Here is a 24,095-nt window from a genome sequence, read left to right as displayed (position 1 = left end):
ATGCGGATCCGCTCAGAATGCCTCAGTCTGGCAGCGTTTGGCCTCCACTCAGCAGGCGGGCACCTGAACGCTGCTTGCAGCGTTCGGGTGTCCGCCTGGCCGTGCGGAGGAAAACGGATCTGTCCAGATTTACAATGTAAGTCAATGGGGACGGATCCGTTTGAATTTGACACAATATGGCAAAATTTTCAAACGGATCCGTCTGAAGCTACTTTCACACTTAGAATTTTTTCAACAATATAATGCAGATGGATCCGTTCTGAACGCAAGTGTGAAAGTAGCCTAATTCTTTTTTCATGAATCCGCTATGACGGCACATAGTAGATTGAAGGCGGCGCTGGGCACCAGACTGAGATGGCTGCAGCCTGGGCACCCTGTATGAAGCGACGTCCCCTTAGGTAGGTGAATGACAGGTTATAAAAACCTGTTTTATGTGCTAATGGAGCCACAGGCACATTTAATAAGGACAGTTTCGGATTCAGGTTATTAGTAGGGACCTGCCCATATGTTTAGGTTATAGGCCTCAAATGTCATGACAGAATCCCTTTAAGCACACTACGCTTTTTATTTATTTTTTGGGTGGGAATTTTGTGCCATCATGTTGGATTTATGGAAAAGGAATTACCGGTAAGCCCAATTCAGTTTTTTTCCCCATTTCACCACCATGACGGCAGATAGGAGACGTACCAGATCACCTAATTAAGGGGGGGGGGGGGGGAACTATGGCTTTGAGGACCTTCCTACCAAAGGAAGATCCTACCTGAAGATACTGACATGTCAAGCCTATAATGCTTAACGAAGGTATGGACGTTGGACCAGGTCGCAGCTTTGCATATCTATTCCAAATTTAGACCCGTTTTTTCTGCATAGGATGAAGAGACTGCCCTAGTGGAATGGGCCCTAACTTTAACTGGACACTGAAGATTTTGAAGTAGGTAGCAGTCATCGATAGTTTGTTTTATCCACCTAGCGATGGAGGCCCTAGAGGCAGCCATCCCTTTATTCTTCCCTCCAAACTGGACGAGCAGGTTGTCAACCTTTCTGAATTCTTTAGACACCTCAAGGTATCTTAGTGCAGCACGCCTAACATCTAGGGAATGAAATTCCTCCTCCCTTAGGTTTTTCGGGTTATAACAGAACAAAGGTAGCACTATCTCCTGGTTTCTATGGAAGTCAGACACTGCCTTTGGAAGGAACCCCGAATCTGGTTTAAATATTATCCAGTCATCCAAAATGGAATGTGGATTTCTGATAGAGAGGGCCTGAATTTCCCAGACTCTCCTAGCCAACGTAATTGAGACAAGGAAGGTTGTCTTGAGCGAGAGCATTTTGATTGAAGCACCCTCCAAAGGTTCAAAGGGGCTTTTTGTTAGACCTTGTAGGACTATATTTAAGTCCCAGATTGGAATTCTAGGTCTGACGAAGGTTCTCAACCGACCCGCTGCTCTGAAGAACCTTTTGATCCATCTGTGCTCAGCTAAGGCTACTTTCACACTTGCGTTTGATCGGATCCGTTCTGAACGGATCCGATCATATTAATGCAGACGGAGGCTCCGTTCAGTACGGATCCGTCTGCATTAATAACTTAGAAAAATTTCTAAGTGCGCAAGATACCTGAGCGGATCCGTTCAGACTTTCAATGTAAAGTCAATGGGGGACGGATCCGCTTGAAGCTTGAGCCATATGGTGTCATCTTCAAGCGGATCCGTTCCCATTGACTTACATTGTAAGTCTGGACGGATCCGCACGTCCAGGCGGACAGCTGAACGCTGCGAGCAGCGTTTAGCTGTCCGCCTGGCCGTGCGGAGGCGAGCGGAGCGGAGGCTGAACGCCGCCAGACTGATGCAGTCTGAGCGGATCCGCATCCATTCAGACTGCATCAGGGCTGGACGGAAGCGTTCTGCTCCGCTCGTGAGCTCCTTCAAACGGAGCTCACGAGCGGGCAGCAGAACGCTAGTGTGAAAGTAGCCTTAATCTGAGTCAAAAAAGACGCTTAGGGCTGCAATCTGCACCTTCAGGGTTGAAGGACGGAGGCCTAAGTCTAGCCCTTGTTGTAGGAAGTCCAGAATTCTCTGTATATATTTGGAGCTGACAGATTTACAGCCCAGGTTAATAAATATTGGGACATCGACAATTCAAAAATGTTTGGCTCTATACACCACAATGGATTTGAAATGAAACTAACAAGATGTGCTTTAACTGCAGACTGTCAGCTTTAATTTGAGGGTATTTACATCCAAATCAGGTGAACCGTGTAGGAATTACAACAGTTTGCATATGTGCCTCCCACTTGATTAGGGACCAAAAGTAATGGGACAATTGGCTTCTCAGCTGTTCCATGGCCAGGTGTGTGTTATTCCCTCATTATCCCAATTACAATGAGCAGATAAAAGGTCCAGAGTTAATTTCAAGTGCGCTATTTGCATTTGGAATCTGTTGCTGTCAACTCTCAAGATGAGATCCAAAGAGCTGTCACCATCAGTGAAGCAAGCCATCATTAGGCTGAAAAAACTAAATAAACCCATCAGAAAGATAGCAAAAACATTAGGCGTGGCCAAAACAATGGTTTGGAACATTCTTAAAAAGAAGGAACGCACCGGTGAGCTAAGCAACACCAAAAAACCCGGAAGACCACAGAAAACAACTGTGGTGGATGACCGAAGAATTCTGTCCCTGGTGAAGGAAAACACCCTTCAGAACAGTTGGCCAGATCAAGAACACTCTCCAGGAGGTAGGTGTATGTGTGTCAAAGTCAACCATCAAGAGAAGACTTCACCAGAGTGAATACAGAGGGCTCACCACAAGATGTAAACCATTGGTGAGCCTCAAAAACAGGAAGGCCAGATTAGAGTTTGCCAAACGACATCTAAAAAAGCCTTCACAGTTCTGGAACAACATCCTATCGACAGATGAGACTAAGATCAACTTGTACCAGAGTGATGGGAAGAGAAGAGTATGGAGAAGGAAAGGAGCTGCTCATGATCCTAAGCATACCACCTCATCAGTGAAGCATGGTTGTGGTAGTGTCATGGCGTGGGCATGTATGGCTGCCAATGGAACTGGTTCTCTTGTATTTATTGATGGTGACTGCTAACAAAAATCAGCAGGATGAATTCTGAAGTGTTTAGGGCAATATTATCTGCTTATATTCAGCCAAATGCTTCAGAACTCATTGGATAGTGCTTCACAGTGCAGATGGGCAATGACCCAAAGCATACTGCAAAAGCAACCAAAGAGTTTAAGGTAAAGAAGTGGAATATATTGCAATGGCCAAGTCAATCACCTGACCTGAATCCGATTGAGCATGCATGTCACTTGCTGAAGACAAAACTGAAGGGAAAATGCCCGAAGAACAAGCAGGAACTGAAGACAGTTGCAGTAGAGGCCTGGCAGAGTTTCACAAGGGATGAAACCCAGCATCTGGCGATTTCTATGCGTTCCAGACTTCAGGTAATTGACTGCAAAAGGATTTGCAACCAAGTATTAAAAAGTGAAAGTTTAATTTATGATTATTGTGTCCCATTACTTTTGGTCCCTTAACAAGTGGGAGGCACATATGCAAAGTGTTGTAATTCCTACACCGTTCACCTGATTTGGATGTAAATACCCTCAAATTAAAGCTGACAGTCTGCAGTTAAAGCATCTTGTTAGTTTAATTTTAAATCTATTGTGGTAGTGTATACAGCCAAAAATGTTAGAATTGTGTTGATGTCCTAATATTTATGGACCTGACTGTATATCCTCTTGTCCCCACCAGCAGCAGAACCTCTTCCAGATTGTTAAATAAATCTCAGATGTAACTTTTTTCCTACAGGCCTTGAGTGTGGAGATGACCTTCTCTGACAACCCCTGGCTTTTTAAGAATTCTGGACTTGGGTGTATTAATGGACCCCGAGTCAGGATGTCCATCCTGCAGGGAAGGACCCAAGGATCCGATACAATCAGGTTTTCTAGAATCGAAAACCAGCTTCGCTTTGGCCAGAATGGTGTTATCAGGATAAGATTTGGTATGTCATAGATAATGTTCAGGATAACCTTTGGAATCAATTGAAACGAGGGAACGCGTAAGCCAATGACCAAGTCTGGGAGAAAGCATCTATAGCCCAAGGGTTGTCTCTTGGATTCAGGGAGCAGAATTTCTTCACTTTTGCATTTACCCTTGAGGCAAACCGATCTATGACTGGAGAGCCCAATCTTTCTTCTATCAGGCTGAATGTCTCTGGATTTAGCAACCACTCGTCCTGGTCCAGGGTTTTGCGGCTCAAAAAATCCATCACCTGATTCTGGGAACCTTTTCGACGCACCACGGATACAGATTTTATTCTCTGTAGTTTGACGAGTGATCCGACATAGCTTCCGGCCAAAGACCCTGAAACAATTTTCCTTTTATATTTGCTCCCCAGCCTTTTTTGCTGTCATCTTTGGATTTAAATAAATGAAGTCTTCTGCCAAGTCACTCCCTTTACTAGATTTGCTTACTGGGTCCATTATGTGAGTGACGACTTTACATGCTGTGGGATCAGGACTTTTCGGTCTAAGGATGCCTGTCTCCTGTCCCAACACCTCAGTAACCATAGTTGAAGAGTTCTGAAGTGGACTTGAGACCAAGGGACCGATGCTATGCACGATGTTCCCTGATGGAGGCTCATCTCCTCCCTGATGGAGCAGGAGTTTCTTTTTTTTGATTTTTTTTTTAATCTTCCCTCTTAAGCACACTGCTTTTTCTTCTGGAAGGAACGAGGATTGTATTTCCGAGTCCAGGAGGATTCCCAAGAATTTTTTTTACTTATCTAGGGAAGAAGACATGATTGTTTTTAAATGTACTATCCATTCCAGATTTTCCAGCAAGGCTAGGAAGGAATTTAGGAATTTCCATCAGTTTTTTGGAATCTGCCAGTATTAGAAAGTGATCTAAATAAAAAGGTATTTTTAGACCTTGGTACCTTAAATGAGCTACCATTTCCACAACCATTTTGGCAAAAACCCTGGGGGCCGGGGAAATACCGAATGAGAGGGCCGTAAACTGGACATGACAAATTTTTCCTGTACTGTCTCTTAGCGCAAACCTTAGGAACTTTTGAGATTGTTGTCTGATCGGAACATGGTAATATGCATCCTTCAGGTCGATTGTGCACATTAGCGCGTTCTGTCTTATTAGCGGGATTGTGGACGCTACTGACTCCATCTTGAACTTCCTGTATAGGATGTTCTTTTTTAGTCTTTTTAGATTTATTATTGTTCTGAATGTCCCGTCTGGTTTGGCCACTAGAAAGAAAGTAGAATAGAATCCCTCCTTTTCTTGAGAAGGTGGAACCTGCATAATTGCCCCCAGTTTTAACATTTCTTGGACGCGCTTCCAGAGTCTTTCCTTTTTTGACGATAGGGATGTGACCACATATTTGTTTGGGGGAAAAGAGGAGAACTCTATGGCCTCTTTCACATGGGTGTTGCGGGAAAATGTGCGGGTGCGTTGCGGGAACATGCGTGATTTTTCTGCGCGAGTGCAAAACATTGCAATGCGTTTTGCACTCGCGTGAGAAAAATCGTGCATGTTTGGTACCCAAGCCCAAACTTCTTCACAGAAGTTTGGGCTTGGGATCGGTGTTCTGTAGATTGTATTATTTTCCCTTATAACATGGTTATAAAGGGAAAATAATAGCATTCTGAATACAGAATGCATAGTAAAATAGTGCTGGAGGGGTTAAAAAAATAAATAAAATTTAACTCGCCTTAATCCACTTGATCGCGCAGCCGGCATCTCCTTCTTAGCTGTGTGCAGTAACAGGACCTGTGGTGACGTCACTCCGGTCATCACATGATCTTTTACCATGGTGATGGATCATGTGATGGACCATGTGATGACCGGAGTGACGTCACCACAGGGCCTGTTACTGCACACAGCTAAGATGAAGACAGAAGGAGATGCCAGCTGTGCGATCAAGTGGATTAAGGTGAGTTAAATTATTTTTAATTTTTTTTTAACCCTTCCAGCGCTATTTTACAATGCATTCTGTATTCAGAATGCTATTATTTTCCCTTATAACCATGTTATAAGGGAAAATAATAATGATCGGGTCTCCATCCCGATAGTCTCCTAGCATCCGTGCGTGAAAAATCGCACCGCCTTGCAATTTTCACGCAACCCCATTCATTTCTATGGGGCCTGCGTTACATGAAAAACGCAGAATATAGAGCATGCTGCGATTTTCACGCAACGCACAAGTGATGCGTGAAAATCACTGCTCATGTGAACAGCCCCATAGAAATGAATGGGTCGGGATTCAGTGCGGGTGCAATGCGTTCAACTCACGCATCGCACCCGCGCGGAAAACTCGCCCGTGTGAAAGGGGCCTATCTTGTATCCCTTCTCCACTATATCTAGAACCCATGGATTTAATGCGATTCCCTTCAACTGAGAGAAGAACCCTCTCAGTCTTCCCCCAATCCTGGCGTCATTGTTTTTTCACTGGTTTTATTTTGGGGATTAAGGAGGAACATCCTACCTCGACCTCCCTTTGGGTAGCTCCACCACCCCGATTTCCCTTTACCCCTAAAGGGCCTCTCCCTACCCCCATAGGGACAAAAGGAAAAATTACTCCTCTGAGGTTTTTCTTTGGGAAAACCTTTTTTTTCTTATCCATCGCCTTTTCCAGGATTTTGTCCAAAACAGGACCAAAGATATACTCTCCCGAAAAAGTGATGGAACAGAGTTTCACTTTTGAGGCTTTATCTCCCGACCATGACTTCATCCATAAAGCCCTTCTAACGGTATTTGAGAGTACTGCGTCTTTAGCAGAGGATCTAACTGTCTCCGCTGAAGCATCGGCTAGGAAAGAGGTGGCTGATCTGAGAAGGGGGTAAATTATTATTTCCTCCCTCAGTGTTTTGTTTTTTAAAGTGACCCTCAAGCTCATTGAGCCACAAATACATAGATCTTGCCACAGACATTGCAGTTATGTTGGTCTTAACACTGTACATGGCAGCTTCCCAAGATTTACGCAGGAGACTATCTGCTTTCTGTTCGATAGGGTCTCGCAGCTGGGAAGAATCTTCAAATGGTAGGGATGTTTCTATTGTTTACCTTAGCTACCTGCACGTCTATCTTAGGTATATTATCAAATAATTTAGATTCAGAGGGATCGAATAAGAGCAGATTTTTGAATTCTCTTGATATGCCCAGATGCTTTTCTGGATCAGACAACTCGTCAAGGACCATCTATTTATGGGGAACACCTTTGACCTTTTGGTTCTTAAACCCCCCAAACATTTCTCCTGTATGGAATGCGGCTTCTGGACCGCCCCAATGCCCATAGTGTCTCTAAGCGCTTTTAATAGATCCCCCCCCCCCCCCCCCCATATCTTCAGAGGAAAAATATAATTTTTTTTGCGTCTTCGATAATTTCCCCCTCCGAAAGGGGATAGTCGTCCTCCAATTGCCTAGAAGGCTCTGCGTCATCCATTACGTCCTCAGAATCAGAGGAGGAAGGAACCCCCATTTTTTGTCTTTTAGGAGGAAGAGGACACGGACTGGATTCTGTAAGCGAAGCCAGGGAGGATCTAACTTGGTCACGGATAATTGTTTTTAATTCCTCCATCATAGATGGTTGCTCCTCTCTTACAATACTTAAAATGCATTCTCTGCACAATTTTTTTGTATAATTGTTCAGGAAGCCTTTAGAACCAAGAGATGCATTTACTGCTCTTTTTGCACCTTTTTAGGAACCCATTGATAAGAGGAACAATAAGCATATATTCCCCTTTTTTGGACAGACTGTATATACATATGTATCCTCTTGTCCATAATACACTGGCTGACTGGCTCCTGGCCGTGGTGTCCCAGATGGCACCTCCCTACTTTCACTACACGCCTACACTGGAATTGTGCCCATCCTTCCACAACCCTAACAAGCGAGCAGAAAATATACCTCCCTGACGGAAACTGAAACCTGACGTACTCGCCCTATGAGCGCCTTTTTGTCTCTGGCCATTTTGTGCTCATTCCATAGGTGGCAGCTGTGTAAAGCTTCTTGCACACAAACTTTTCTTTTTTTTAGTTTTTTTGCAGGTTCCATTTGCGGTCCGTATGCGGGAACCATTTACTTCAATGGCTTCGCAAAAGCAACGGAAGGTACTCTGTATGCATTCCGTTTCCGTATTTCCCTTCTGTTCAAAGATAGAACATGTCCTATTATTGCCCGCAAATCACGTTCCATGGCTCCATTCAAGTCAATGGATCCGCAAAAAAAAACAAAAAAAAAAAACGGAATGCATCCGTATGTATTCCGTATCTGTCCCGTTTTTGCAGAACCATCTACTTAAAATGTTATGCCTAGCCCAATTTTTTTTTTTTTTATGTACTTACTGTTTAAGGGTCCATTCAGACGTCCGTAGAATAGGTCTGGATCCGTTCCGCAATTATGCGGAACGGGTGCGGACTCATGAATTTTCAATGGGGCCAAAAAAAGATGCGCATTTCCGGTCCGCGGCTCTGGAAAAAAAATAGAGCATGTCCTATTCTTGTCCACAGCTGCTGACAAGCAAAGGAATCCTCTATTAAGTGTCGGCGATGTGCAGCGTCAGTGTTTTGCAGTCCGCAATATGCGGACCGCAAAACACTACAGACGTCTGAATGGACCCTAAACATTATTGTATGCTTCCATTTCCGTTTGCGATCCACAAAAAACTGATCACAAAACGGAAACCAAACTACAAAAACGGAACAGCAAAACAGAACAGAAGCTGAAACACTACTGAAACAAAAAAAAAAGGAAAAACGGATCAGTTTAAAACGGACTGCAAAATACAGACAAAGCCATACAGTTGTGTGCAAGAGGCCTAATACAGCTGGGACCTGGCTGCAATGACCAGGATCAGAGATAACGCCAATCCCAGTCATTTAAAGGGATTATCCAGGAATTTGATATTGATGTCCTATCCTTAAAAACTACATGACAAGCTTATTCTGCGGGTCAGTACAATTTTTTTTCAAAAACCTTTGAAAACAAACATTTTTATAAGACACCTAGGCACAGTGACTCCATGGTTAGGACTGGTGTCTTCCAGCGCTGGGGTCCTAGGTTCAAATCTGACCAAAGACAACATCTGCATAAAGTTTGTATGTTCTCCCAGTTTGCACGGGTTTCCTCTAGGTACTTCTGTATCTTCTCACACTCCAAAAACATACGGAGAGAATACCTCCCAATGTTTGAAAGGCCTAAGGAGGAACAACAGCAGCTGCAAATTTTTTTATATTTTTTTACATGGAGCCACACATCTAACACCTAGGGGCGGATTAGCCGTAGACCCTACAGGGAAATTTCCCGGTGGGCTGATGCTCAGGGAGCCACCTAAACCCTCCTGTCTGTCGCAGGCTGTGAGAGAGAATCAGGCCCTTATGTACCTGGACAGCGATCACACATGCCCATCTAAAATCAACTGTTGTGGCTCAGATCTCATCTCCTAAGCCCCCCTTCTCCATATCTTAGAGACAACTGGAGGAGGACAATAAATTGCAGAAATGTATGGCCACCACAGAGGGACAGTTTTTGGGACAATATATTGTTATGCACTGTGGTATATGGTTCTAACAGGACAGTATTTTGCACTATGGTATTCCTGACCTCGCCTACTTCTATGGCCCCACCTTCTCTCAATTTGGACCCGCATCCACATCTATTCCTCCGATGAACTCCGTTCCTTAGGACACAGATACAGTTGAAATCGGGACATACCTCAGCTGCTTTAGGTTAGTTTCACATCTGTGGCAGAGATTACAGGCAGGCTGTTCCATTAGCGAACAGCCTGCCGGAGTTCTCCAGATCCGGCATTCTACCGCCTTCCTGCTGGACCCTATTGACTATTATGGGGTCTAGCAGAGATCTGTCCGACACCTGGCAAACTGTGAATAGAACAGATTTTCAAAATCTGCTGTATGTGAAAACAGCCCTATTGTGTCTGACGGAATTAGGCCCCTTTCGCACAAACGCGAGTTTTCCGTGCGGGTGCAACGCGTGACGTGAACGCATAGCACCCGCACTGAATCCTGACCTATTTATTTCAATGGGTCTGTGTACATGAGCATTGTTTTTCACGCATCAGTTCTGCGTTGCGTGAAAAATCGCAGCACGTTCTATATTCAGCGTTTTTCACGCAGCCCTGGCCCCATAAAAGTAAAAGGGGCTTCAGTGAAAAACGCATTGCATCCGCAAGCAGTGGGTTTTTCACTGATGGTTGCTAAGAGATGTTGTTTGTAAACCTTCAGGTTTTTTTATCACACGTGCGGAAAAACTCATCAAAACGCATTGCGCCCGCGCAGAAAAAACTGACAGAACTTGCTTGCAAAATGGTGCGAGTTTCACTGAACGCATCTGGAGCCAATCTGTCATGCTCGTGTGAAAGAGGCCTTAGATTGTGAGCCCAGTGGGGTGAGCACTGATGTGAATGGTGAATTCTCTGCACAGATCTGCAGAATAGGATACCGCTATATAAGCAACATGATAAGTAATCCTAGAAGCGGAACGGACTCGCATCTAACTGGTTGACGTCAGGCTTGTAGAATTATCAGATTTCATTCAGTGTTTGGAAAAGAGCATTGGCTGTTAGGGTTAATAAAAATTACTCATCTACATGAACGTAATTTATACTTTTTAATTTTGCACATGAAAGGGACACCTACAATCAGTACATTCACATTCCCCAATGAACAGACATCACACCCAGAACAGAAGGGCTGGAAGCAATTCTTACAGCTGTTATACAGAGTTCTCACCTCGGCCTCATTTTACTTTCTAATAAGTCTCAAGCAAAAAATAAATTAAAGATTGGATGGGGAAAAAAAAAAGCTATTTTCCCTTAGGTTTTCCTCACTTCGGTGTCAAGAAAAAAAAAAACAACAAAAAACAAAACAAAAACACTTATCTGAAGTCAAACTACAAATTTGAATTTCAACACATGACGATATATTAATAATGAGATCAAGAGGGGCATAATTCATGAAAAGGGCATTGTACAGCTTACAGGTGTACTCCTGCCTAATAGCTCAACCCTTAGGACCCCTCCCATAATAGAATGAATGGGCCATGACAACAGGATCACAGCCATATATCTTCACTAGCAGATCTGTCACCTTTCCTGACATGTCTGTTTTAGGCCTCATGCACACGACCGTTGTGTGCATCCGTGGCCGTTGTGCCGTTTTCCGTTTTTTTTCGCGGACCCATTGACTTTCAATGGGTCTGTGGAAAAATCGGAAAATGCACCGTTTTGCAGCCGAGGCCGTGATCCGTGTATCCTGTCCGTCAAAAAAATATGACCTGTCCTATTTTTTTGACGGACAACGGTTCACGGACCCATTCAAGTCAATGGGTCCGTGAAAGAACACGGATGCACACAAGATTGGCATCCGTGTCCGTGATCCGTGGCCGTAGGTTGCTTTCATACAGACGGATCCGAAGATCCGTCTGCATAAAAGCTTTTTCTGATCTAAGTTTTCACTTCGTGATGGGGACGCTTCTAGTTAGAATACACTACAAACTTTGTACAAGACTGCCCCCTGCTGCCTGGCAGCACCCGATCTCTTACAGGGGGATATGATAGCACAATTAACCCCTTCAGGTGCGGCACCTGACGGGGTTAATTGTGCTATCATATCCCCCTGTAAGAGATCAGGGCTGCTAGGCAGCAGGGGGCAGACCCCCCCCTCCCCAGTTTGAATATCGTTGGTGGCACAGTGTGCGCCCACCATCGCCCCCCCCTCCCTCTAATGTTAGAAATCGTTGGTGGCACAGTGTGCGCCCACCATCGCCCCCCCCCCCCTCCCTCCCTCTATTGTAATAAATCGTTGGTGGCAGTGTGCGGCCTCCCATTCCCCCCCCTCCCCCATCATTGGTGGCAGCGGAGTTCCGATCGGAGTCCCAGTTTAATCGCTGGGGCTCCGATCGGTAACCATGGCAACCAGGACGCTACTGCAGTCCTGGTTGCCATGGTTACTTAGCAATAGTACAACAGTAGAAGATTCATACTTACCTGCTTGCTGCTGCGATGTCTGTGACCGGCCGGGAGCTCCTCCTACTGGTAAGTGACAGTTCTTTAGCAATGCGCCGCACAGACCTTTCACTTACCAGTAGGTGGAGCTCCCGGCCGGACACAGACATCGCAGCAGCAAGCAGGTAACTATGAGTCTTCTACTATTGTACTATTGCTAAGTAACCATGGCAACCAGGACTGCAGTAGCGTCCTGGTTGCCATGGTTACCGATCGGAGCCCCAGCGATTAAACTGGGACTCCAATCGGAACTCCGCTGCCACCAATGATGGGGGGGGGGGGGGGGAATGGGAGGCCGCACACTGCCACCAATGTTGTTACTGCTATAGAGGGAGGGGGGGCCGATGGTGGGCGCACACTGTGCCACCAACGATTTATTACAATAGAGGGAGGGAGGGGGGGGGCCATGGTGGGCGCACACTGTGCCACCAACGATATTCAAACTGGGGAGGGGGGGGGTCTGCCCCCTGCTGCCTGGCAGCCCTGATCTCTTACAGGGGAATATGATAGTACAATTAACCCCTTTAGGTGCCGCACCTGAAGGGGTTAATTGTGCTATCATATCCCCCTGTAAGAGATCGGGTGCTGCCAGGCAGCAGGGGGCAGTCTTGTACAAAGTTTGTAGTGTATTCTAACTAGAAGCGTCCCCATCACCATGGGAACGCCTCTGTGTTAGAATATACTGTCGGATCTGAGTTTCACGAAGTAGCTCATATCCGACAGTATATTCTAACATAGAGGCGTTCCCATGGTGATGGGGACGCTTCAAGTTAAAATATACCATTGGATTGGAGAAAACTCCAATCCGATGGTATAAAAGAACTCCAGACTTTACATTGAAAGTCAATGGGGACGGATCCGTTTGAAATGGCACCATATTGTGTCAACATCAAACGGATCCGTCCCCATTGACTTGCATTGTAATTCAGGACGGATCCGTTTGGCTCCGCACGGCCAGGCGGACACCAAAACGTCTTTTTTTTCATGTCCGTGGATCCTCCAAAAATCAAGGAAGACCCACGGACGAAAAAACGGTCACGGATCACGGACCCCGTTTTTGCGGACCGTGAAAAAAAACTGTCGTGTGCATGAGGCCTTAGTATAGAATTGTAATCTCCATAAAACAACTAGTCTGGACAATGATTGCAATCAGCCATGCTGACCATCTGTTATTCCTCCAAGAAATGTATTAATAGGTTAACAACTGGTTGGGGGGGGTCCCTATTATCCAATCAGTTCTGACAGGTTTATACTATGTACATAGGCGCGCGCACATTTGACAAGCAGAACGATAAAACCCAGTTGGAGGAAGCTTAAACACAGTTTTTTTAAAGACAACACAGAATTGTTATATGATGGGGGAGTATCTTCATATGTGTCAAACAGCTGACAGGTCCTCTTTAAAGCCTCTTTCACACGGGCGTCATTTTTTTGGCCCGGCTAAGAGCCGGGTGCGTTGCGGGAAAATGCGCGATTTTTTCTGCGCAAGTGCAAAACATTGTCATGCGTTGCACTCGCGTGAGAAAAATCGCGCATGTTTGGTACCCAAACCCGAACTTCTTCATAGAAGTTCGGGCTTGGGATTGATGTTCTGAAGATTGTATTATTTTCCCTTATAACATGGTTATAAGGGAAAATAATAGCATTCTGAATACAGAATGCATAGTAAACCAGCGCTAGAGGGGTTAAAATAAAATAAAAAATAATTTAACTCACCTTAGTCCACTTGTTCGCGAAGCCGGCATCTCCTTGTGTCTCCGCTGCTGATGAACAGGACCTGGGATGAGCTGCTCCATTAAATACCGGTTAAGGACCTTCGATGACGTCACTCCGGTCATCACATGGTACGTCACATGATCTTTTACCATGGTGATTCACCATGGTAAAAGATCATGTGATGACCGGAGTGACGTCATCGAAGGTCCTTAAGCTCTATTTAATGGAGCAGCTCATCCCAGGTCCTGTTCATCAGCAGCGGAGACACAAGGAGATGCCGGCTTCGCGAACAAGTGGACTAAGGTGAGTTAAATTATTTTTTATTTTATTTTAACCCCTCTAGCGCTGGTTTACTATGCATTCTGTATTCAGAATGCTATTATTTTCCCTTATAACCATGTTATAAGGGAAAATAATAATGATCGGGTCTCCATCCCGATGGTCTCCTAGCAACCATGCGTGCAAATCGCATGGCATCCGTACTTGCTTGCGGATGCCATCCGATTTTCACACACCCCATTCACTTCTATGGGGCCTGCGTCACGTCAAAATCGGACATTATAGAGCATGCTGCGATTTGCACTGAACGTACAAGTGATGCGTTAAAAACAACGCTCATGTGCACAGCCCCATAGAAATGAATGGGTCAGGATTCAGTGCGGGTGCCATACGTTCGCCGCACGGATCGCACCCGCACGGAAAAGTCGCCCGTGTGAAAGGGGCCTAAGGGTATAGCCACACAGGACGTATTTTGTTGCACAAAGTCCACAGCAGATGAGGCCGTCAACATCAGATCGGCAACCCGCACCCCTGCTGATCAAGTGTTTCAGAGGAGCTCTGGTGCCAGAACTGCTCCCACTGAAGTGTATTGGTGCAATCCTTCTCTAAGGGCACTTTCACACTAGTGTTTTTATTTTTCGGCGCCGAGTTCCGTCCTAGGGGCTCAAATCCGGAAAAGAACTGATCAGTTTTATCCCCATGGATTCTGAATGGAGAGCAATCCGTTCAGGATATCTTCAGTTCAGTAATTTTTACTGATCAGGCTTTTCAGAAAACCGTAGCATGTTGTATTTTTACCTCCGGCCAAAAATCCGGAACACTCTGACTGAACGCCAGATCCGGCATTTTTCCCATTGACTTGCATTAATGCCGGATCTGGCGCCGTGTGTTCCGTCAAGCCAGATCCAACTTTTGCATGTTAAACCCAAAAAATGTGCAAAAAGTTAGTCCTTAAATGGCTGATCCATTTTTTCCCAATGCATTTTTTCATTGTGATCAGAATCCTGATCAGGATTCAAATGTAATCCGTTTTCACATGTTTTTCCGGATCTGGCGAGCAGTTCCAGCGAAGGAATTGCCTGCCGGATTTAAACAACGCTAGTGTGAAAGTAGCCCAAGAGCAAAAGGGGGCATTACTGTTACACTTGGAGGCTCTGCTCTTTTTTGCAACTGCTGTACCCTCTGCACTTTGATTGACAGGACCAGGCATTGATCATGGTCCTGTCAATCAAAGTGGAGAGGAAGCAGCAGTTGTAGAGAGCTGAGCCTCTAGGTGTAACGGTAACGCCCCCGTTGCTCCTACAGGCCAATTTGCATATAATAAAACATGACTTTTCTCAGCAATGTGGACACATATGAACATGGGACCAACACAGATGTCTTCAGCTGCCAAGTGCACATGTAACAGGTCAGCCAGTGTCATAGGTACAAAACTGCTGACAGATGCCCTCTAAAGGGCAATCAGTAAGGGCAAACAGGACATATGAAATTTGTTACAAGATAGAGTACTGCAATAGGGGCATACCCAGACCTCCCACTACGGCTGAATACTTTAGTACAGTATATATGTAGTGAATCCTGTAATATTACTGAACCCGGTGGTAAGAATATGCAATACATTGCAGCGCTGATGACTTGGAACCATTTTCTGGATCCTTTAACTTCCCCACTTATTTCATCACTGAACAGTAAAGGATAAGATGTCTATGCTCCTCCAAATTTAAGCTTTTCCTGCTCAGAAAAATAAATAAATAAAAAAGAAGGATTCCCTGTGGGTAAAGCTACTGAATATTCATAGCAGAGCAAAATTAAAATTATTCCAAAATCAGCTGCTAATGAGCAACACCATAAAAAATACTAAATAAGTGAAAGCAGCAAGACGCCTGCTAGCAGAATCAGCTTCAAAACAGAAGATTACTTCAAAAAATAAATTTCAGTTAAAGGGGCTGTCCACCGAAAAATATTCTACATTCAAACCAGCAGCTGGATCTGAATTCTTTTGTAACTGCATGTAATTAACTTAGCGACCAGCCCGTTTTGGGACTTAACAGGGTTCTCTGGGCTTTTAAAAATATTGATGACTTATCCTCAGGATAAGTCATCAATATCAAATCGACGGAGGGCGACACCTGGCACCGCCGCAGTTTAGCCTGTGCCGCCTTCAGTCTCTCTTTCTGCTTGCCATAGGCATAGCAGCAGCGAGCAGGAAGAGAGACAGGAGACGGCACAAGCCTTCTCTTCATACAAATGATCTGCGGGGGTGCAGGGTGTCGGACCCCCGCCGATATGATATTGATGACCTATCCTGAGGATAGTAAGAAAAAACACGGATCACAGCAGCATATCATGGATATGCTGCTGTGATCCTCATTTTTTTCCTACTATTCCTTGGACTGCTGTGGACCTGTGGTCTTGTCGCGGCTGGTGCATTCCGGGATTGGTCGAGGAGGTCCGTTTGTGCTGCTCTACAACTTTCTCTACTATCCTGAGGATAGGTCATCAATATTAAAAGCCTGGAAAATCCCTTTAACGACCAAGCAATTATTTTTATTTTTTATTTTATTTTGTCGCAGGCTACATTCATGGACGTAACCTCCTGCAGAAGATGAGATGACCTGCAGATGAGATGGCTGCAGGAAATGAGATGACCTGCAAACTTGACTGCTGCAGTCTCAATAGGGCCATGGGAGGAGAGGCAGATAGGGGGGGAACTGGGTTAGTACCACCGGCCCCAGAGTGCAGCCAGCCCCCTGGAGCTGAACAGCCGGCGGACAGTAACCCTATGTAAAGTGTGAAAAGCTGCAGAGAGCCCCGGAGGAAGATATTTGAGGTCTGGAGGCCTTTAAAAAGGCGTCGTCTCAGTTCAGCAAATTGCATTTATCATGTACAGAAAGTTAATACAAGGCACTTACTAATGTATTGTCATTGTCCATATTCCCTTTTTTGCTGGTTTGATTCTTTCCCCCCCCCCCACACTTTACATATACACTGCTCGTCTCCAGGGGTTATGACCACCCTGAAATCCAGCAGCGGTGGTCATGCTTACACACTATAGGAAAATGTGCTGGCCTCTCTGGTGGTAAGGACTGTAGTGTGTAAGCACGACCACCACTGCTGGATTACAGGATGGTCATAACCATAGAAACGAGCAGTGTATAATGTGAAGGAAAAATGAATCCAGCCAGCAAAGGAGGCAATATGGGCATTTACAATACATTAGTTGTATTAACTTTCTCTAAATGCCATTTGCTTAAGTGACACAACCCCTTTAACATTCTCTCCCCCCCCCCCCCCCCCCCACCCCAAGATCAGGAAGGTCACTGATTGACAATATATAAAAGGACTATACGGTACCTCTAGGTGAGTACCCAACAAGTGATGTGCTTCAAGTCTGTACCCTCATACTGAGAGATCACAACCCCTAAGTATATGGACTGTGTGAATATGTTTAAAACACACCGTGTCCTCCTATGGAGATGAACATGAATCTATGAACATAAAGCCAAGTTTGATGCTAATTTCTACATACCCTCGTCTGCCATTATGTCTGTGCAATCCAAAAAAGGCTACTTTCACACATGCGTTTTGTGCGGATCCGTCTTGTATCTGCACAGACTGATCTGCACCAATAATGCAAACGCCATTCATAATGGATCAGTTTGCATTATTCATTAAAAAAAGTCCAAGTCAAAACGGATCCGTCTGGACTTACATTGAAAGTCAATGGGGGACGGATCAGTTTTCAATTGCACCATATTGCGTCAGTGAAAAACGGATCCGTCCCCATTGACTTACATTGCAAGTCAAGACGGATCCGTTTTGCTCCGTATAGTCAGACGGTCACCAAAACTCTGTAGGCTGCATTTTAGTGACTGTCTAAAAAAACGCAACGGAGACAAAACACAGCCAAACTGATGCATTCTGAGCGGATCCTTATCCTTTCAGAATGCATTGGGGCTGAACTGATCCGTTTCGGGCCGCTTGTCAGAGCCCTGAAACGGATCTCACAGGCAGACCCAGAAACGCCAGTGTGAAAGTAGCCTACCCTGCCTTATCTGCCCAATTCTTTCTGCGGTCATCATTTTAAATACAGATATATCTAAAAGCAGTTGAATGACCGACTTTAACCACTTCAGCCCCGCTAGGTGAAACCCCCTTCATGACCAGAGCACTTTTTACACTTCGGCACTACACTCCTTTCACCGTTTATCGCTCGGTCATGCAACTTACCACCCAAATGAATTTTACCTCCTTTTCTTCTCACTAATGGAGCTTTCATTTGGTGGTATTTTATTGCTGCTGACATTTTTTCTTTTTTTGTTATTAATCAAAATGTAACGATTTTTTTGCAAAAAAATGACATTTTTCACTTTCAGCTGTAAAATTTTGCAAAAAAAACGACATCCATATATAAATTTTTCGCCAAATTTATTGTTCTACATGTCTTTGATTAAAAAAAAATGTTTGGGCAAAAAAAAAAAAAAATGGTTTGGGTATAGCATTTACAAACTATGGTACAAAAATGTGAATTTCCGCTTTTTGAAACAGCTCTGACTTTCTGAGCACCTGTCATGATTCCTGAGGTTCTACAATGCCCAAACAGTAGAAAACCCCCACAAATGACCCCATTTCGGAAAGTAGACACCCTAAGGTATTCGCTGATGGGCATAGTGAGTTCATAGAACTTTTTATTTTTTGTCACAAGTTAGCGGAAAATGATGATGATTTTATTTTTTTTCTTACAAAGTCTCATATTCCACTAACTTGCGACAAAAAATAAAAAATTCTAGGAACTCGCCATGCCCCTTACGGAATACCTTGGGGTGTCTTCTTTCCAAAATGGGGTCACTTGTGGCGTAGTTATACTGCCCTGGCAATTTAGGGGCCCAAATGTGTGAGAAGAACTTTGCAATCAAAATGTGTAAAAAATGACCGGTGAAATCCAAAAGGTGCACTTTGGAATGTGGGTCCCTTTGCCCACCTTGGCAGCAAAAAAGTGTCACACATCTGGTATCGCCGTACTCAGGAGAAGTTGGGGAATGTGTTTTGGGGTGTCATTTTACATATAACCATGCTGGATGAGAGAAATATCTTGGCAAAAGACAACTTTTCCCATTTTTTTATACAAAGTTGTCTTTTGCCAAGATATTTCTCTCACCCAGCATGGGTATATGTAAAATGACACCCCAAAACACATTCCCCAACTTCTCCTGAGTACAGCGATATCACATGTGTGACACTTTTTTGCAGCCTAGATGCGCAAAGGGGCCCAAATTCCTTTTAGGAGGGCATTTTTAGACATTTGGATCCCAGACTTCTTCTCACACTTTCGGGCCCCTAAAAAGCCAGGGCAGTATAAATACCCCACATGTGACCCCACTTTGGAAAGAAGACACCCCAAGGTATTCAATGAGGGGCCTGGCGAGTGCCTAGAAATTTTTTATTTTTTGCATAAGTTAGCGGAAATTGATTTTTTTCTCACAAAGTCTCACTTTCCGCTAACTTAGGACAAAAATTTCAATCTTTCATGGACTCAATATGCCCCTCAGCGAATACCTTGGGGTGTCTTCTTTCCGAAATGGGGTCACATGTGTGGTATTTATACTGCCCTGGCTTTTTAGGGGCCCTAAAGCGTGAGAAGAAGTCTGGAATATAAATGTCTAAAAATGTTTACGCATTTGGATTCCGTGAGGGGTATGGTGAGGTCATGTGAGATTTTATTTTTTGACACAAGTTAGTAGAATATGAGACTTAGTAAGAAAAAAACAAAAACAAACAAAAAATTTCCGCTAACTTGTGCCAAAAAAAATGTCTGAATGGAGCCTTACAGGGGGGGGTGATCAATGACAGGGGGGTAATCACCCATATAGACTCCCGGATCACCCCCCTGACACTGATCACCCCCCCTGTAAGGCTCCATTCAGACATCCGCATGATTTTTTACGGATCCATGGATACATGGATCGGATCCACAAAACACATGCGGACGTCTGAATGGAGCCGTACAGGGGGGTGATCAATGACAGGGGGGTGATCAATGACAGGGGGGTGATCAATGACAGGGGGTGATCAATGACAGGGGGTGATCAGGGAGTGTATATGGGTGATCACCCGCCTGTCATTGATCACCCCCCTGTAAGGCTCCATTCAGACATCCGCATGATTTTTTACGGATCCATGGATACATGGATCGGATCCACAAAACACATGCGGACGTCTGAATGGAGCCTTACAGGGGGGTGATCAATGACAGGGGGGTGATCAATGACAGGGGGGTGATCAATGACAGGGGGGTGATCAGGGAGTGTATATGGGTGATCACCCGCCTGTCATTGATCACCCCCCTGTAAGGCTCCATTCAGACGTTCGCATGTGTTTTGCGGATCCGATCCATGTATCCATGGATCCGTAAAAATCATGCGGACGTCTGAATGGAGCCTTACAGGGGGGTGATCAATGACAGGGCGGTGATCAATGACAGGGGGGTGATCAGGGAGTTTATATGGGGTGATCATGGGTGATCAGGGGTTTATAAGGGGTTAATAAGTGACGGGGGGGGGGGGGGGTGTAGTGTAGTGTAGTGTGGTGTTTGGTGCGACTGTACTGACCTACCTGAGTCCTCTGGTGGTCGATCCTAACAAAAGGGACCACCAGAGGACCAGGTAGGAGGTATATTAGACGCTGTTATGAAAACAGCGTCTAATATACCTGTTAGGGGTTAAAAAATTCGGATCTCCAGCCTGCCAGCGAGCGATCGCCGCTGGCAGGCTGGAGATCCACTCGCTTACCTTCCGTTCCTGTGAGCGCGCGCGTTCACAGGAAATCTCGCGTCTCGCGAGATGACGCATATATGCGTGACTGTGCGCAGGGCTGCCACCTCCGGAACGCGAATCTGCGTTAGGCGGTCCGGAGGTGGTTAATGACAAACTAAGGCCAGTATCAGATGAGCCCGTCCACTCCAGGAACCGCGCTCCGTGTGCCTGAACTCTGCTCCTGTGACAGGACCTCATGGAGTTAGGGCTCATGCACACAAACATGTGCGGCCCGTGCCCGTATTGCGGCCTGCAAACAGCAGGTCCGCAATATATGGACACCGGCCACGTGTGCTCCATTTCGTGGATGGGGATCTATTCACTTGAATGGATCCACAATCTGCAGATGCATGGAGTGGAAGCACTACAGAACACTTTTGTGGGATTTCGGTCCATGCCTCCGCACTGCAAGAAAATAGAACATGTTCTATTTTTTTGCAGTGCGGACTGAATCTTGCGATCATGGACCCAACTCAAGTGAATGGGCACACATCCGCAAACGGAGGGCACACATCCGCAAACGGAGGGCACACAGCCGGTACCTGTGCATTGCGGACCATTATTTGCGGTTATAACGATTTATAGTGCTGTGTGCCTCTACCGACATCGGATGTAATGAACTGTACTGACATAAAACAGTCAGTACAATTTATTACTGCCGATATCGGGCAGAGACTCACAGCATTATAAACGCCAAGAGGTCCTGACACAGGAGCAGATTTCAGGCAGGGAGATCACGTTTCTACATGGAGCGTCTTTCCCGTAGTGAACATGCTTGTCTGGAACTAGCCTAAGGAATCATTCCTTTCCTACAGTCAAGAAAATGACAAATAGAATTGCTAGCATTACAGAGCTGAATACTACAGAGCGGCCATCTATACTCACCAGTGTTACATCAGTAATAAAGAAGAAGTCGCCGGCGTTCTGATCCGTCCAGCAGGAAACGCTGGCTTAGTACAATCTACAACATAGATAAGCCCGGCCACTAGAAGAAGAGCTCCACCACAGTGCACATGTAGCAGTCGGCTGTTCTTACATCTCAATTATGGCAGCGCTGTGGTATGCCCAGGATGAATAAGTGGCATCGAGCTCCCAAACTACCACCGTGTAAGGCACATTACACAAGACCATTTACACAAACTACAATGTCGTGTGTCGCATAAAACAGGACGACTTCAGAAGCAAAGAAAAATTTAAAAAAATGCACCACATACACGACTGAGCAGCAGGCGGGGCCCCACATACACGACTGAGCAGCAGGCGGGGCCCCACATACACGACTGAGCAGCAGGCGGGGCCCCACATACACGACTGAGCAGCAGGCGGGGCCCCACATACTGCCGGCAGTGAAAAACTAGCCTTACTCTTTTAAGCCCATACAAAAAGTATAATATCTATGGTATGGTAGGCGGAGTCTGCCCTTGTTCTTCTGTAGCGCTGGCCAATCGCATTGCAGAGCTCCCAGCCTGGGAGAAAATAACCTCCCAGGCTGTGAGTTCTGCGCTGCGATTGGCCAGCGCTAGAGCAGAACAAGGGCAGACTCCGCCTACCATAACTTAGTGACTGAAAACTCTGCCTACTATAACTTAGTGGCCGGAGATACCGGAGGGCATAGCGGGAGAACGGAGCGGCGCCCAGGGATAATAGTAAGTGCAGTGAGATCCCCGGGCGCCGCTCTCCATGTCTGTATACTTAGTTCACAGTGTCATAATTGGTGAAAGGTCCTCTTTAATACATATTAAAGATAATGGGTTTTCCCGGACTTAGATACTGATGAACTACCCTCAGGACGGGTCATTAATATCAGATCGCTGGGGGTCCGACACCCAACACTCGCCACTGATCAGCTGTTTCGGTGGACAAAGCTGGAGGCAGAAGGCTCCATCTGATGTACCTGGTAAGAGCAGAGCTGCTCTTCACTTCAATGGGAGCAGTGCTGCGGTAAATCAGGCACAAAACTACACAGCGTATGGAGCTGTGCTGTTCCAGTGCTTGGTCCCAGTGGTCGGTGGGCTGCTCGGAGACGGACCCCTGCCAATCTGATATTAATGTCCTATGTTGAGAGCAGGTCATCAATATTTAAGTACCGGAAAACCCCTTTAATTCTTCATTGCGAATTATAAGCCACAAAGCACACACAATTATAATTACCACTTACTTTTCTGCTTGAAGTTTGGTTGTCTTCCCAATTAAATCCTGGGTCTGTTCTTTAGCTGCCTGAAAAACACGAAGAAAGATGTTTGAGAAATCTAAATCACTGCGGTGCTGACCCCCAGAGCCGATATACATGCTGCTATAGTAAGAGCTGCTGACACCCATTATACACATGCATGTAAAAGGGTCTTAGAACTAGAGATATGTGATCGCAGGAGCAGATATTTATCATAATGACAATGAAGAACACCGGAGACCAACTCAAGTGACTGATTACAGAGAACAATAGATTACAATCACCCTGGAGACACTGAGCTTGCAGCCACCACTAGGGGGCACTTACTGCATACAATTTATGCACTGGATGGTTCTCTGGACTCTTTAGGAAATCTAGCCTTTCTTCCACAAGACAAAAGAAAGGCAGGATTTTCTAAAAAGCTCGGAGGACCTCTTTGAAGTGGTTATCCTATGAAAAATTTCATTTACAGCTAAATTTAGCTCATAATTATAAACTATTCTAAAATTATATTTTTTGTATTTACACGTATTGAACAAAAATGTATTCCAGGAATAGGGCTAACATAGCACCACCTGCCATTTCTGTGTCCACCTGAGTATATATTCTGAGGTGGACACACACGCTCAGTCTTGCCTCACTCGCTGCCGGTATATGGTGGGATTCCTGGTCTGATGAGCCGGCTTCTTCTGAAGCCGCAGCATGGTCTCTGCTTCTTGGAGGAGATTCTGGGCAAGTGATCATCCAGGGAGACAGTGTTACTTTAATTGTACTTGCTCAGCTTTACCGCTGAGAAGCAGAAAGGACGCTGCACCTTCAAAAGTAATAGGCTCACCACACCAGGTATCCCTCTATATACCTGAAGGAGCAGAGGTGCAAGCCTCAGCACGTGTGTCCACCCTGCAACATTTACTGAGGTGGATACAGGAAGGCTACTCAGTAGAAACAGCAGGTGGCGATCAAGCATCTATAAACCAGGAGATCCATCCTTATTGTGGGGCAGTGGACATACATGTGCTCAGGTAGATACATACAGTATATTATGACTACTGAATTACATGCTGAGGTATACAGAT

The 24,095-nt window shown here is 45.3% G+C and overlaps 1 protein-coding gene across 1 annotated transcript in view; it reads right to left on the bottom strand.

Moving 5' to 3' along the window:
* Window positions 1–24,095, bottom strand: part of COG6 (component of oligomeric golgi complex 6) — a 152,540-nt gene that overhangs the window by 110,874 nt on the left and 17,571 nt on the right. The window contains 1 exon segment of the mRNA XM_044287377.1: window positions 23,008–23,066. Coding sequence (XP_044143312.1) covers window positions 23,008–23,066 — 59 coding nt within the window.

The sequence above is a fragment of the Bufo gargarizans genome, chromosome 3, assembly GCF_014858855.1.
Source record: "Bufo gargarizans isolate SCDJY-AF-19 chromosome 3, ASM1485885v1, whole genome shotgun sequence".
Taxonomy (NCBI): domain Eukaryota; kingdom Metazoa; phylum Chordata; class Amphibia; order Anura; family Bufonidae; genus Bufo; species Bufo gargarizans.
The sequence above is the reverse complement of the archived record's forward strand: the minus strand, read 5'-3'. Positions and strand labels throughout refer to the sequence as shown.